The 11,122-nt window shown below is 43.9% G+C and overlaps 1 protein-coding gene across 1 annotated transcript; it reads right to left on the minus strand.

Annotated features, from left to right (window-relative positions):
• Positions 1 to 2,627: 2,627 nt before the first annotated feature.
• Positions 2,628 to 9,969, minus strand: LOC119354796 (tRNA-dihydrouridine(20/20a) synthase-like). Its single transcript, XM_037621538.1, has 12 exons — positions 9,622 to 9,969; positions 9,388 to 9,514; positions 7,531 to 7,658; positions 7,373 to 7,442; positions 7,184 to 7,286; positions 6,697 to 6,814; positions 6,203 to 6,284; positions 5,339 to 5,400; positions 4,103 to 4,175; positions 3,949 to 4,032; positions 3,297 to 3,377; positions 2,628 to 3,094 (listed from the first exon to the last, which is right to left on the minus strand). The coding sequence occupies exons 1-12, from the start codon at positions 9,789 to 9,791 to the stop codon at positions 2,906 to 2,908; spliced, it is 1,287 nt and encodes a 428-aa protein (XP_037477435.1). The 5' UTR covers positions 9,792 to 9,969; the 3' UTR covers positions 2,628 to 2,905.
• Between the last annotated feature and the right edge of the window lie 1,153 nt (positions 9,970 to 11,122).

Raw genomic sequence — 11,122 nt, forward strand, 5'->3', positions numbered from 1 at the left:
AATCATAAGTGGGAGATTTGTTCAAGTAAGAACAACATCTAAGCACCGGTCCATCCACATATCAAATTATCAAAGTAGCGAACACAAATCAAACCAACATGATGAAAGTGACTAGATGAAAATCCCGTGTACCCTCAAGAACGCTTTGCTTATCATAAGAAACCGTTTTGGCCTGTCCTTTGCCTCAAAAGGATTGGGCTATCTTGCTGCACTTTTGCTACTATTATCGTTACTTGCTCATTACAAATTATCTTGCTATCAAACTACTCTGCTACTTACAATTACAGCACTTGCACACATTATCTTGCTGAAAACCACTTGTCATTTGCTTCTGCTCCTCGTTGGGTTCGGCACTCTTACTTATCGAAAAGAGCTACAATTGATCCCCTATACTTGTGAGTCATCACCCCCTACTTGAGATCCGTCGGTTTTAGCACCAACAAGGAGGGGAGGAGCGGAGTGAGAAAATCAAGGCTCGAGGCGGGGTTTTGGGTGAGCCGGTGTGTTTGAGGCCTACGTGCCAGAGCACACTCACAAACCTCCTTTAGCTTTACTTCCGATTTATGAAATTTCAGACTTGAAGTCTGATGATGGCGTTGAATGGTCTAGAGTGTGCTGACCGCATGGTCCGAACATTTTAAAGGTCATATTGATGCATGGCTTTGGAGTTGCCCTTACCAACACCAGACATGGGGTGTAGTAGCAGACAATGAGCAACATTAGAGCATCTCAACCGTTCGGCGTCCCCAGGGACTGAAATAGTGCCTTCTGGGGGCTAGCCGGTGCTATTTTCGCCATGGGGGCGGTCGGGTTCCCACCCGCCGCCCCAAGTTGGCCCCCAGACGCCGTTTTTTGAAATACAGTTCAGTTAAAATTTGAAGAAAATGACACAGGCCCACGGCGAACCTGGATGAAATTTAGGCGGTTTTCATTCATATTTGTACATAATTAAAACCCTAAAAACTATGCCGCCGCTGCCGTCCCGAGCCTTCTACATGCCGAGGAGCTTGTAGAAGGCGGTGTAGTCGCCGCCACCGTCGTAGTCGTCGTCGCTGTCGTCATCTTGGACGTCGGCGTCCTGGCTGCAGCCCTGTCCTGGGTCGCTGAGGCGGACGGGGTTGGACGGCGCGGGCGCCTCCATGTTGCTGTCGTCGAGGATGACGACGCCGTCCTCGTCGCGGCCGCGGTGCCGAGCGGCGATCTCCTCGAGGGCGCAACGCTGGCGCTCCATCTCCTCCCGCACGTAGTCGTCTCACGCCCATTTCAGGCCGGTCTCGAGGTCGGAGGCCATGGCGATGTGCTCCTGCTTGACGACGGGCAGCGTATCCGGCTCCTTCTTTGGCCTGACCAGGCGGAGATGGCCGCGGGGAGGAGGGAAAGGTTGGTGGCGGCAACCCTCGTTTATGACGAGGTTGCCGCTGTGCCGGCGCTTCGGCGTCTTCTTGGGTCTCGGCCTTGATGGCGGCGAGCGGCGTCAGTGTGCCAGAGGAGTGGGAGCCGGAGGAAGAGGAAGACGCGCCCGCCATGCGCCTCGGCAGCCACCAGCTGCCGCTCCGGCACGTGAAGGACGGTGCCGAGTACTCCATCCACGGCGAGTTTCCGCCCTCGATGTGCTCGTGGACGGCGTGGAGAGTGCGCGCGGGGGCGCCCCACCACTGACGGCGGTAGTCGGAGTTGTGGCGTCCCCGTGGTGCCGGAGTGTCGTTCATGGACACGAGCTAGTCGGCGTGGCGGCGCTCGAAGTACGCCGTCCACAGGTTGTTGCTGTTGGGGGCGTACCTCGCCTACTGTCGTGCTTCCTCCGACAGCGCTGACCGGATTCGCGCGACCTCGGCACGGCGTTCAACGCCCGGGCGACAGGGGCACAGGGACTCCTCCGGCGCTGAGTCTCCACGAGCCCGACACGCGCATGTCGGGCGACGCCGGGTAGTTCGCCTCGTGGAGGAGGCGTGTCTCCCACTCGTGCAGATGGCGGCGGCGAAGCCGTTGGCCGCCGCTTCGTCGCTGGGGAAACGCTCGGCCATCTGGGAAGGAGGAGAGAGGGCGAGCAAAGGGCGCCGAGGGGAAGAAGGTGGTCGGCGACGAGAGAGCTGTGGGAGGCGGGTGTGCGGCCAGCGGCGACGAAGGGCGTCTTTTATAGCGGCGAGGGGGGCGACAGCAGTGTGGACACATGACGAGAAGGGGCGGGACGCACGGCGGTGCACCTTCACTGCGCCACCCGTGATCAATGGAAGGCTGGCAGCGGCAGCCTTCCCATTGATTCGCACGGGAGCCGAGGCAGGGCAATGAGGACAATGTTGCCTAGTCGCTGACTCAGCAGGCCCACGAGATGGGAATCTGCCGCGGGAAGTTTTGGCGCGTTGGGTTCGACCTAGATCCGCCGGCGCCAATTTCGGCCCTTTGTTCCCCAGTAATGTAATGTGAGGCCCTCTTTGATTTAAAGGATCTATAAAGAAATTTGAAGGATTCTAATCTTTAGGATTTTTCCCTCCATGGGTTGTTTGATACATAGTATTGCAATCCATATGGGTTGTTTGATACATAGTATTGCAATCCATAGGAATTTTTTCATAGGATTCACTTGTACTAGTTTCCGTAAGAAAATTTCCATCAACCCCAACCTCATGTGAAAAATCCACTTGTACTTGTTTCCGTAAGAAAATTTCCATCAACCCCAACCTCATGTGAAAAATCCTATGTTTTTCTTGCGCACAATCAAACGCTCATACTAATCCTGTAGGATTAAGGATGACATGCCACTCTATTTCTCTATTTTTCCTATTCCTGCATTTTACAAATATTGTGAATCAAAGAGGCCTGATATCCTGTTATCGCAAAAGAAGAAAGTATCGACGACATAACTGCAAGATCGCATGCAGCTTTCCCTATCTTTTACTCTGGAAGCTCAACTGGATGCAGTTACAAGTGCTGGGCTTTCATAGCTGCCATTGGCCAGTTTTGTGTATCTTGGCGGCAATAAGGAATCCACATGGGCGAAGTAGTCTTGCTCCCTGGATGGCTCCATCAATACTGGTGCGTCAAGGACAGAGTCAGGAATGGCGTCAAGAGTTTCCTCCAAGAACTGCACAAGTGTCTGCACATCCAAGAAGCACAGCAAATGGTTTATAGATCCAAACAACAGCGCAGTTGTCTATATCAAAACAACCCAGGTGTCTATTACAACTTGAGAAGCACAACATCATTTTTTACTTAGAGCAGCATGAGAACATGTTACAGCGTGGATATTGCTATTACTGGAGAAGGCCAGCAAAGAGTGTACTCATTTTATAGCTTACCTTGCAGTGGCGCAACGTAGAATCAGCCTTACGTTTCCACAAACTATTACCAGGCTCTGAGTGGAACAAATGTAACAATGGCTGTGTCAAAAGAAGTGCTTCTGTCAGTCATCAATGAACAACCAAGTGTTTGCATAATATCATGTACGTATACAAAATGATGAAAATGCTAATACAGGTGATATAGCAGCTTAAACCAAAATAATACTATTATTATTATAAAACAAAAAATGCAGCACTTGAAACTGCTACATCTTGATTAAGCAGCCGATAATCAAGGATTAACAAATAAATTTTCTTTACCATTGCAAATGCTTTCAAGAAGTTCACTGTCTTTTACCGACTTTCTTTGTTTTTATTTTAAGGTATACACTGCTATTTAATGCATAGAAGCAAACGAACTAGAAAACTCATGCTTTCACACTGCACTACTGTGCACACCGACTTCTAATGAATTACATTGTTACAAGGTAAGGTGAATGCAGTAAAGCCCTCAAATTAAGAGAACTTCAACAAAGTACAGAATACTATGCATAAAATAGCACCTTCAATACCACTGCTCCACGTGATCATAAAATTATGCGATCTGTGTCATTAAATGTAGACTCAACGCTTGTATGAAAGCAAAAAGGGAAAAGAAGAACCTTCACACCTTAACAAGTTGCCTCACGTTTGGCCTGCTGATGCCATACTGTCCAATTATAGAATCACCATAAACTTGGTAGCTCTCAAGGATCTAAAGCAGAGTTCAGTCAATAGAAGACATAGCTCATAAAAGTAAAATTCGAGTCTGATTAATGTTAAACCTGGCGACGCGAAGAGCAAGGTGTTGGCATGCCATAAATTTCACTATCTACGTGCCCCAGCATATTCCATGGACTGCAACATTTATCCACCAAAATGATACTATTAGAACAATAACTGATATTGGAATTAGCATCCCCTACGTAGTTTCCGTCAAAAAAGGAAAACAATAACAAATGGGGTCAACATTAGAAGTTAATGTTGATTGTTGAAAAGGGTACAATTTTTTCAACACATCCACCAACAGTCTTTTTAAGTAGCAAAAATTAGTAATTTACCAGGACGAAAGAGGTTTCCTTGTTATTGGTCTTTCACTTGTCATTCAGTCCCCGTGGTCTGTTTTTGGATGGGCTGATTGAATTGCAATATGTGCCGTATACAGGCAATTGAAATCATGTGTTATTGTGTATTCCCTGTTCAGCACCTACCATAATGATTCTGTTTAATGTTCCTAAGTAATGGAAGCCATCACGTTCAAAGTTGAAATACATTTCAGTACAAGATGAGGAAGTTCACAATAGTATCTTTATACTATTATAAAGATCTGAACTGGTGGCCGCCTGTTCGCCTCTTAAGAATTACGAATCCGTGTTCTCACTCAAGCACCATTCTTGACCTCCTGTTTTAATTCATTATTCTTCAGCAACTATTAAGAAAAGTACTGGCCATTGAGTAGAATTAGGTATTGGGGACCTTGTAGCAGATTGGCTATCAGTGCTATACAAATTGAAGGATTCTATCAGAATTGCCAGTCGAGCTTATGACTTCTTGATTGCCAGAGGGGTGCAGATCTCACCAGCTAGGTTGAAGGCACATTGTGAATAAGTGGGGATGGCCATCTTATCAAGCTGGCGCATCATCTATGAATAGTACAGCTACCTAGTTACATGCGAACCAAATTGGGTGGTACATTCCATAACATGGCCTGACCATTTTCTAAAGCCGGCAACTATAGTTCCTGAGCCCAGGTCAGACCATTTTGGTCAGAGTTGGCCATGACCCATGTGTAAGAAGATGGCGATCCCTTCATTTCTACACGATGTGGATCTACCACTAAAAAAAACATGATGTGGATCTGGTCCTTTCTCCGGTTCTCCGGAAATGAGCTTCAGGGTTTTGTTTGCCCGTGTTAATATGTTACTCTGAATCTCTTTAAATTTTCAAAACTACTGAGATGCATGAAATGAGAGTTGAGTATCGATACAGGGATTTTTCACAATCAAAATGGAAATTCATACTTATTGTAAGCAGCACGACCAACCATAACTTGATGGGCGCCTTGTCTTATGGATGCACTAACCTGCAGCCAAATGAAGGTCTTCAGTGCAACTCACTACTGCAATGTTACAAGTGATTCAAGGTTGAGAAACCAAAATGGTTTGATCATGATTAACTGTACAGTAATGAAATCCTGATAAATTAGCTTGTATGTGCTTGGTAGGAGAATAACCCGACTAAGCCATGCAAAATGTCAATAACTCTGTATCTTGAGATCCCTTTATAGATATATCCAAATCAAACCACTTCAATAAAATAGCCTCATGTGTAACAAAACAACAAATGATTCTCCAGCATAGAAACGTTCACGAGTCATGAATATTGAAGAGATGAATGCTAGAGAAAGCATGGCATGCTAAATCACCATGTTGTGTACTCCTATTGTGGAGAACCACTATGACAGAGCACAGAGGGGGCAGGTGCAGGAGGGGTCATAGTAGAAGTCCTAATATTAGGGGTCAAGTTAGTCTACCGAGCATGACACCAACGAGCTGGTGATGATAGCATCTACCAGAGAATCAGACGCACAACCTCTGTCATGGGGCTTCTAACGCAGACAAGAAAAACAGCAGTGGCGACATGTCAGTTTTTGGTGCTCATGTGAAGACACTGGAGGACCGGGCAGGTTCAGCGACACATTGCCAAACCCCGACAACACCACCCTTGCTGCCCCAAGTGAAATTGGACTCAACCCGAACTGATAAACATACTGTTCAATGTGGTCATACAGATACCAACTTCTAAGAATTGCAGCAACACAATTAGAATGTGACGTTCCCATTGTTACCTATTTTTCACAGTAAAAAGTTCAGAAGTTAACTTACTTGTTCAATAGTCATTAAGCCTCCATTTAGTGTAAAGTGTACCTCTGGGAAGTCCCGCAACAAAGCATAATAGTACTCATATCTGCAACGATATCCACAAGAAAGCCAGCAAATTATAAATTGAAATACTACTGAAGCATAACATTTAATAAAGGTGACTCTAATACGAATTCCAACATAGCAACCTATTAAGAGGTACAAAGGCCAGTATCAACTAGTCAGAACTCAGCCTTCCCCAGAAGTAAACTTCCATTACTGATAATACAGTCTGGGTATGTAAGCACCAACAAATTAAGCATGACTATTTCGACAAGCAAAGCTGGAACCACATAATAGTATCAGCATGGCGCATAAAGGGATGATTCTTAGTGTCAACCATTTATTACTATTTGTACCTATGTCTTGTGGGCTTTAAGGATATTGGTGTTGCCATTGTGTATATTCTATGTATATCTTTGCATGCAAAATGAAAATGGAATCAAGCGCAAACATACTTTAAAGGAGGAACCTTCCGATTCTCCGCAGGACTGAGGCCACTGAGCAACGCCTTCCGAGCATGGATAATAAAATGCCTGGTTGGTGACTTAGAAACAACTTTATCTACAAATGTACCTGGTGAAATGTGAAAACAAGTTAATTGCGCTTATTAAAAACATGTCACTATATGTCAGTAGCCGGTACCCAGCACATGGGAAAATATGTAACCATCAAGATAGAGACGAACTTCCAAAGAGAACTGGAAAATCAATAATAATCCTCTATAAACAAGCTAGCTAACTATACATGTATAAACAAAAATCCAGAACTAAGGCACTGAAAAAATGTGCGTTTAGCTCATGATTAATTGTTTTTTAAGATTATATTATAGGTTTACTTATTCTGTAGTTACAAAAGCATATTATTCGATTGCAGTGCACAAATTCACTTCCTAATATCTGGAAGACTTTAATGGAAAATTGAGATACTTAGAAGAGAACTCACAAAGTTCTTCGTAGGAGTCACGATCGTCAACTCCAATTCTGCATTTAACACTGACAGGGACATCACAATTGGCAGCAATAGCTGACATAGCATCCCCTACAAACTTCAGGAATCGTATCAAGTTTTATGCAGGAGCAGAAGGAGCAAGCATTCATATTACACCATGGTTTTGTAGTTCATGAGGCAAACCTCTGGATCATACATTAAGCGAGCACCGAAGCAACCGTGGCCAGCAACTTTGCCGCTGGGGCAACCACAACTAACACAAAAGTCCACAAGAATTTGTAAATTATACAAAACTGTAGAATGTACTGCATAATCAGGTGAGACATGACTGAGGCTGTTACTTCAGGTTGATCTCATCATATGCATATCCACTTGCTAATTCAGTTGCCTTTGCCAAATTGTCAAGATTACTTCCACCAATTTGTAACACAATAGGATGCTGTTCAGCAGGAAATGCTAAAAATCTATCCTGCATATTTTGAAAATTAAAATTACATACCAACTTTGCATATGATTGGTGAGTATAATGATATAAAAATGGAGTACGTCCACTTTATTGATTCATTCATTTCCAGAAAACAACAGCTGCCAATGATAAATACAAATGAAAACTAAGTCATACTAGTGATTTACATAGTAATATCAATCAATACTGCAGGCATGTTTATCAAATTGAGGTAGCTCCTACACATGTCAGCTACAACATAGGAAGTCCACTGCTGCTTTATCATGTAAAAACAATGAAGGATCATTTATCGTGCTTCCAGTGGTGGAATATGACTTCATAAATTCTTGGGTGCTATTCATCAGACTTTACATGATGGTATTGCATGAAATTTTGACTTAAACAATATTCATTTCTAGGAAAAGCCGACTGAAGGTGAAGTCACCTTATTTAACTGTTCAGGCTTACTCCAATTTATGTAAGAATGTAGATACAGATTAAAACTAGATGTCTGAAGTTTAACCGAACTGATTTCTAAACAGAATATGAAGCACATACTGAGGTTCAGCAGAATGTCATCATTGGTTCTAAAATAACCCAATGGACAAGTCAAGTTCAAGTCCACAATGAGATAGATTTTGGTCAGTGACTCAAAAAAGTACTTCAGATAGCTCATAACAATTTAAAATAAGTGCATGGTGAAAAGCACAGCAGAGGAACTATATTACACATAATCAATTACTGTGAAAACAAGGCTGAAAATTGCACATGTCTTAAAAGAATTCATGAGCTGCATGACTAGTACACACATAATGAAACTGGAGAATACACATGACTAAAATTTAAATGCAACCAGATTTACCACATAAAGCACACCATCTGATAGGTTATATCCTCAAAGCTATGATGCATTGTGTATATTCTTAACCAACTATTTTAAGAGTGTTTCTCTTGTGATCTCTTCAAAATGGTTAAGGGATATGATAACTGGCTATCTCTGAATAAATTGTAAATATAACCTTATCTAGAGCATATGACCAGTCCGAGTCTACCATCTGTTTGTCTTTAGTAACAGATAAACATCACGCTCTCTACAGAAGTTGTTGCTTGTGAGTTGTGAGTAACTATCTGTGCACGTCACATTACTGGCCTCTACTTCTCGCACAAACTCCATTGATCATAAGAAAATAATTCTTATTCTTGTACAAATTTAAAATTCTATGGTCGACGAACTTGCCATATTAAGTGGTATGTGGTCAAGAAAACGGTGGTTATGTAACTATTATCGTATGAGTTCCCTATTTCTATGGTCGTGGAGTTTGGTGTGTTACCTCATCCGTGATCACGCTAACAGTCAGACATAACATGGGTTGTACCATGGCGCCAGTGAACGAAATATGCAGCACAACTGCGTTTAATATGGTATTTTCCCACCAGTGCATTAATTTGCACGCCTCTCCAAGAATCTCCCTCATCACTTCTCAAATATGTTTCACTTCTCACTGGAAGCTCATGTCATTGTACTGTACAATTTTTTTTTACGCGAAACAGTTACCGTACCTTTTTTTTTTTATTGGACCATACATTTGTTACTATACTGCCATTTTGATGCAGCTCAAGTAGTGTAATCAATGCCAACACTTCTAACCCCCATGAATCAAAATATCATAGTCAGATTCGATGAAATCAGTTATCCCAAAGCACTCGAGCTTAATGGCACCCGACCAAGAAAGACCAAAAATGGCTAACTCACCAACTTATCTTTCTGATGCACAATGGTCTCAGCGACCACCATCTCTGTGTATAACCAGGCGTGCCTCGATATCAGCCGCGCGAGCGTCCTGTAGTGGTTGTCTGTCCAGTCCATCATCGGCGCCACGCTGCGGGAGCAGGCGGGTGGGAGCAAGAAAACAAGTATCAGTCAGCTCCGACCATGGCCAGGTACATTGACCAACCCCTAGTCCCTTAGAGATCTGATTCCGCTCACCTGAACAAGGGAGGAAGGTACTCCCCAGGGGGCAGAGAGCTCGCAGCGCCACACGGCCGCAAGCCGTGAGCGTGTGACAAGAACCGCCCGGGCCGGCTGCGGAGGAAGAAGATGCCGGGCTTGGCAGGCACTAGTGACGGGAGCAGGGCGTGCCACGCGGCGGACCTCATCGCAATGGCTATCCGAGTCCCCGCTCCCGCGCGAGGCGGCGCCGCTTCTCGTGCGTTACGCTCGGGTACTGGTGAGTGGTGCGGCGGCTCGTTACAGCCTTGGCCGGTCGATCTGAGGCGGCGGCGGCGGCTGTGCAAGCGTGTAAAGCTGCGGGCCACTTCGAGTTAGGTTAACGGATTTGCAGTGGAAATAAGCTCCGGGCGGGGAAAAACTGTTTTTTCCTACGCTTTTTTATTCGGTTACTAATGGAATTGAAGCTTATTTACTGTTTTTTCTGGCAAAATGTCAACATGGTGTACTTTATTTTATTTTATTTATTTATTTGCGGAAAAACATGGTGTACTTTATATTAAACTCAAATATGTTACATCATCAACTGTGCTGCCAAAATGGAACTAGGTGCCTCTTTGGTCGGTGACTAAGAGCATCTCCAACAGCTTGTGTATGTGTGGTTGTGTATATATTTATATAGATAATAGTCTAAGAAAATATCATTTCATATGCACAATTAGCTTTTCAGCACATTGTCTATACGTGTAGTCTATATTATCTCTCTTATTATATTTTAGTATTATCTTGTAACTACTAATTCAACTATCATTTTTTAGTAAGTACTCCTTCCGTAAACTAATATAATAGCATTTAGATCACTATTTTAGTAATATAAACATTTTTATATTAGTTTACAGAGGGAATATAATTCAAACGATTTATAATTGCAGTGGTTATAATTCTAACGGACACTTTTCAAATGGCTATATTCCATACCTGTATATACACAGTAAAACATGTATGTTTTGTGTATTGCATGCCTCTCATGGGGCGGCTTCATATCACATATATATACTAGATTGCATGACTTATCATCAAGAGAGATCAAGAGAACCCTAACCGAATCAATACATATCGGCAGGAGATCGTATACCTATACACGGTAATCTATATAAAAGGAATACTTTAACATCCCCCTCAGTTTGTGCGTCGTATGGCAAGAGACACAAATTGGACTGAAATTCGGAGAAGAGCTGCGACGAGAGTCCTTTTGTCATTATGTCGGCATACCGATGAGAATATATCAATCTTGGATGTATTCGTACCCCTATTACTCATTGTTAGGATGGTAACCCCGACAATTTGCGCCCACCTTGGGGCTAGGCGTCAAGCAAACTTTCACGGCGTAGGTGGATTTCTTCATCATCATGTCGGTCGGTGGCGAAATCCATTTCGGGACACTCTCCTTCATCGATGATGACTCCGCGTGGCTTCGCAAGGCCCCGCTAGACGTGGAGGTGTTGCCCGTCCGCGGTGTGACGCATTTCCACGTGTCATC

Source organism: Triticum dicoccoides, chromosome 2A, assembly GCF_002162155.2.
Source record: "Triticum dicoccoides isolate Atlit2015 ecotype Zavitan chromosome 2A, WEW_v2.0, whole genome shotgun sequence".
Classification (NCBI taxonomy): Eukaryota; Viridiplantae; Streptophyta; class Magnoliopsida; order Poales; family Poaceae; genus Triticum; species Triticum dicoccoides.